The sequence below is a fragment of the Gavialis gangeticus genome, unplaced genomic scaffold (assembly GCF_001723915.1).
Source record: "Gavialis gangeticus isolate Ggan-Ray unplaced genomic scaffold, GavGan_comp1, whole genome shotgun sequence".
In the NCBI taxonomy this organism is placed as follows: domain Eukaryota; kingdom Metazoa; phylum Chordata; order Crocodylia; family Gavialidae; genus Gavialis; species Gavialis gangeticus.
Genome location: NW_017728998.1, coordinates 43,030,473 through 43,035,410, shown reverse-complemented (window position 1 = coordinate 43,035,410; position 4,938 = coordinate 43,030,473). Strand labels below are relative to the sequence as shown.

The following is a 4,938-nucleotide window of genomic DNA, read 5'->3' as shown; positions in this document are numbered from 1 at the left end:
ACGGGGGAACAGGGCAGGCCCTAGGAGGACAGGGTACGGGACCTGAACCTGTTCAGCCTCCACAAGAGAAGGCTGAGGGGGGATCTAGTGGCGTGCTACAGACTAGTCAGAAGGGACCAGCAGGCACTGGGGGAGTCCCTGTTCCCCCAAGCACTATCAGGAGTGACTACAAATAACGGTCACAAGCTGGCAGAGGGTAAATTCAGATTAGACATCAGGAGGTGCTACTTCACTGTCAGGGCAGCTACGATTTGGAACCAACTTCCAAGCAAAGTGGTGCTGGCTTCTACCTTGGGGGTCTTTAAGACAAGGTTAGACAAACACCTTGCTGGGGTCGTTTGACCCCAGTACTCTTTCCTGCCATGGCAGGGGGTCGGACTTGATGATCTGCTCAAGTCCCTTCCGACCCTACTAACTAGGAAACTAACTATGAAACTATGAGGAAGACTCTGTTCTTGGCTTTGTATTTTCTGTTAAGCCAGGCAACTTTTCTGTGATAGCAGTACTTTTTCACCAATGTCAGCAGGCTGCTAATCACAGCTGAAAACAGATTAAGTACATCTCCTTATGTTAACTTATTGGAAGTACCTTATCATCCAATTCTGCAACAGCAGCACAAAGGTCTACCAGGTTAGGCTGCAGATGTCCATTCACTATCTTCTCATTATAAATATAAATCTGAAACACATCAAAAAATAAGCAAGATTAACATACATATGGTTGCCTCCCCCACCCACCTTTCCCTGCTGTGGCAGCAGAATCTGAAATAGGCTTCATGAATGGATGGCCTTCAGGGCCTTCAGCCAGTTTCTCTGTCACATTAGGTCCTTCCAGTGTGGAAACCAGAGGGTGGTGGACAGCAATATGAAGTGCACCTCCACAGTACTCCAAGGCCCCAGGCCTCCCTGAAGGACAACAACAATACAATCACTCAGGTGTTCTGCATGGCGGAACATTGTGCTGGTTGCCATGTCAGACTAATTGCAACTAACTGTAAGAGGAAAAAGTGCTTGCAGATACATGACTATCAGACAGCAGTGACATTTCACTATTACTGCACATCGTGGCTCCTGTTGAAGAGGAAGAAACAGAATTTTGCAAGCCATAAAATTAGTAACTTAGCTGCAACAGTGTTTTTAAAACACAGGAAAGAGAAAAAACACATAGCAGAAATCTGTATCTCCTAAATCCTTGAGGCACAGCAATATTCATGTTTTTCCCCATTGACTTCAGCCACTTATTTTAGTGTTTGATAAGGATTCAGAAGCCTTAGCCACCCATTTTTTAAAAATTGTGGTTTCATTTTAGCTATGTTGACTTTGCTACTTTCTACTTGTTCTCAATCTAAAGACCTTCCAGCAGAAAGAGGCTCATCACAGCTCCTTCTGAAAACCTTCATTTCATCTGCCTGAAAGACAATGCTGGAGTGGGATAAGTGCCCCCCACCACTCCAGGACTGGATATACTGCTTCCTCAGTTTTCCTAGCACAGAAGCAAGGGACTCAGCTCAGGATCCCAGCTGCCCACTATACCTTACTACATTACTAGGTTTGGCTTCCTGACTTCATTCCAGTATCAGAGTCAGTTAAATCGACTGCATCATATTTCCATGATAACAGTTCTTCACATACTAGATCAAGACTTACCATGTATTAAAATGATCTTCACCACTAAGGCCATCATATTGAAACAGTATGTGCATCAAGCATCTGATTTTCAGTCATAATAAGCACCCTACTCTGCTGCTGAAATCCACAGTACCAGCAGATGCTTCAAATCATAGTGCTGGAATAGACTTCAAGAACTGTTTACTTCAGCACTGTCTAAACACGAAACAGCAAGCCAGACCTGACCCTTAAAGTAACCATGGTATGGGGGGAAGGGAAGGGGAGGGAGGACAGAGAGGTGTCAAAAGCAAGCCGTTAGGCCCACTGCATCCCCTTCCCTGTCCTGCACCATGCCAGTGATCCCCTCTGTAGTCTTCCCTGCTCATTCCCACTCCCTTTCCTCCCATCCCCTATGGCAGGCACTGCTTACTCTCCCCAACCCTCCACAAGCAGGAACTACATATTGGAGGTAAGCTCTCTCCCTCACCTCCCTTCTACATCAGGCACTGTTCACCAGAGGTAAACCATCCCCCTGCACCAGAGGGGAACAGTGGCCCATAATGTAGCCCAGTTACACTCAGCCTGCTACTGTAAAAGCTCGAGCACCACTGGTCTAATCCAACTCACTGCACAGATGCACTAGCCAGCCCAGGCAGGTGCTCACCCAGCCTCTTCTCAAAAAACCTTCAGTGAAAGAAATTCCACAATTTTCACACACAGCTCTTTCCCACTGTCTTATACTTCTTACAGTAAATTAGATGGGATTTAATCTAAACCCATCACTTCATGTCTTGCCCTGTGTGGCAGGAGAGAACAGTTGTTCTCCATCTTCTTTATGGCAGCCGTTCACACAATTTGAAATCTGCTATTCTGCGCCCCAATTCTTCCCCACACTTCCCCACCCCCTTAATCTCCTTTTCTTCAAAGTACCTTTGAAATTAAGAACCTTGGTTTTCCACTAGGGGGATCTATAAATCTCGGTCTACTGATTTAACCTTACTCTTATATTTATAGACTATTAGAGCAAAGGCAGTCTCTAATCCAAGGAAAAAAAAAGAGGAATGATCACTTTGGAATCTAAAAACATGTTTTAACCACACTGTAACAGTGAACGTTAGTTAACACTGCAGATAGTAAGTTAGCCGAGTCCTAATATTCACAACAATATAAATGGTGATTAAATGAATAAGGGTGTTTCAGGCTCAACATTAGAAAACTGTGAGTACTGATGCATAACAATTTCCATATACAATTGCCAACTCTTAAAAAAATGGTAAAGCAGATGTATAACTCACTTCCTGGGTGTGCAAATGCCTGACCCATGCATGCAGTCTTGGTGACTATGCACAAATAAGGTAAGGAATTGCACACATAGTTTCAGATACACAATTTGGGCATGTGAGGGGAGCAGGGAAATCAAGCTCTATCTTTTACTGTGCTGTCAACTTTTCTAACAATCAGAACCTTAGTCCCTGAATAATTTAAAAAAAAGAACACATTGGTTACAAAAAGATATAATATTTTCCTCTGAAAATTTTCAGATCAATTCTAATGCCACCCGACAAATGAACCACAAAGCATCAACTGAATTAATCTGTGAATACCAGGATTAATATTTGAGTATATTTTTTCCCTACTACTGCGTAACAGGAAAAGGTGATTTTCAATTCTTTTAGCTATCAAATGCGAGAGTCTTGAATACTTCTACATTGTACCATGAGTATGAAAAGTTTTACATAAAAAAGGATAAACGAATTTTAGTTTGCTATATAATCATGGTTGATTTCTATAATTATGCACACTATTTATTATTTGCCTTAGCTGCAAATTCTGTGGTAGACAGGCAAATATAGTTCTGGAAAAGAAGGATCAAGCTAATTTTCTTTTTCCAGCTGTATTTTCAGCCCCAGTCAAGTAATTTCATACATAACCTGATACACTTCCTTTTCTTTCACTCAAGGGATTTTCCAAGGTTTTTTCCATGTCTATTTCATATAGGAAATATAATTTATGATCAAGGCTTTTTCATTTCTTTCCACCATACTCACTTGTCGGGCATATGCCATCTCCACATTGTCCAAAGAGCTGCGACCAGGAGGACCCAATTCACTGACGTAACTGGGCTGTTTAACAAGAAAACAGCAGTGATTAAGAAACCTGTTTAAATCCATCACAGTTCGTTAGCATGTATTGCCAGCCTGGGCCATTTGTGACACTCTATACTCAATGTATAAAACCAAAATAATGCAATGCATGAAAACACCACCTTTGCTACTGTCTTGTGTCTATTTACAACACAGGAAAGCAAAATTCCTGGAAGTCAAAAACACTCAATACAGAAAGCTTAGCAAGAGCTTCCTGAATTTTTCACAGTACAGAAAACACACACCAACGTTCACTGCAATACTTCAAGGTTTCAAATCTATAGCTTGAAATCTCCAAATTACAATACTAGCTTCTAAATGGACAGAAACCCTCCTGCCCCAACTATCACCCCTTTAGAAATTAAAGGTGCACTGACACATCAGTCCATATCATATTGACACCAATAAAAGGAAAATTGACACTGGCAATCGGCTTTTTTTGGCTGATGTTACTGATAAATGCTGCATGTATGCATGCAGCTGCAACATGCCAATGGGCAGGAGTGCAGCCCAGAAGCTTGGAGAGCAGCGTCCGGCTAGTAAATCTGTTGGGAACAGGGAAATGGGGGGGAGGGCCAGATTGAGGCCTCACAGTGAGGGAGAGAGTGGGGCTGGGACAGGGGAAGGTGCTGTACATCGGGGGCGGGGCGGGCATGGGATGGAGCTGCAGCTTGCCTGGGGGGCATAGTAAAGTGAGGCAGCTCCCGCCACTGCGCTCACCCCCAGGGGAGACATGGGGGGGAGCGTGTGCCCCCTGGATCTGTGCTTGGGGCAAGGGCAGGCTGCCACTGTGGGCTGGGGGCAGCACTGGGCTCTTCCCAGCAGGGGGTTGAGCCAGGGCTACACTTAGGGCGGGCAGCAGCAGCACTGGGAGGCGGGGCTACAGGGTGGGCTGCAGCCACCTCGGAATTTGCTGTAGCACCCCACCCCGAACTCCCCCTCCCAGTGCCAACACCACCTGTCCCAAGAGCAGTGTCGGCCCAACCCCTCCACCAGGAAGAGCCTGGCACCACCCCTGGCCCCAGCCTGCAGCAGCAGCCCACCCTCGCCCCGTGCACAGATCTGGAATGAACATGCCCCCTATGTCTACCTTGGGGGTGTACACAGAGGTGGGAGCCAGCCTCCCTCCCGCACCCCCCGATGAGCCATTCGTGGTTCCATCCCAGGCCCCACCCTGCCCAGCTGGG

General features: G+C 45.5%; 1 protein-coding gene across 2 annotated transcripts in view; it reads right to left on the bottom strand.

Annotated features, from left to right (window-relative positions):
• Positions 1 to 4,938, bottom strand: part of NUP93 (nucleoporin 93) — a 185,258-nt gene that overhangs the window by 40,496 nt on the left and 139,824 nt on the right. For both annotated transcript variants that reach the window (XM_019505794.1, XM_019505795.1), the window contains exons 6-7: positions 3,656 to 3,730; positions 589 to 678 (exon numbers count right to left, since the gene is read on the bottom strand). In XM_019505794.1, coding sequence (XP_019361339.1) covers positions 589 to 678; positions 3,656 to 3,730 — 165 coding nt within the window. The remainder of the gene's footprint in view (positions 1 to 588; positions 679 to 3,655; positions 3,731 to 4,938) is intronic.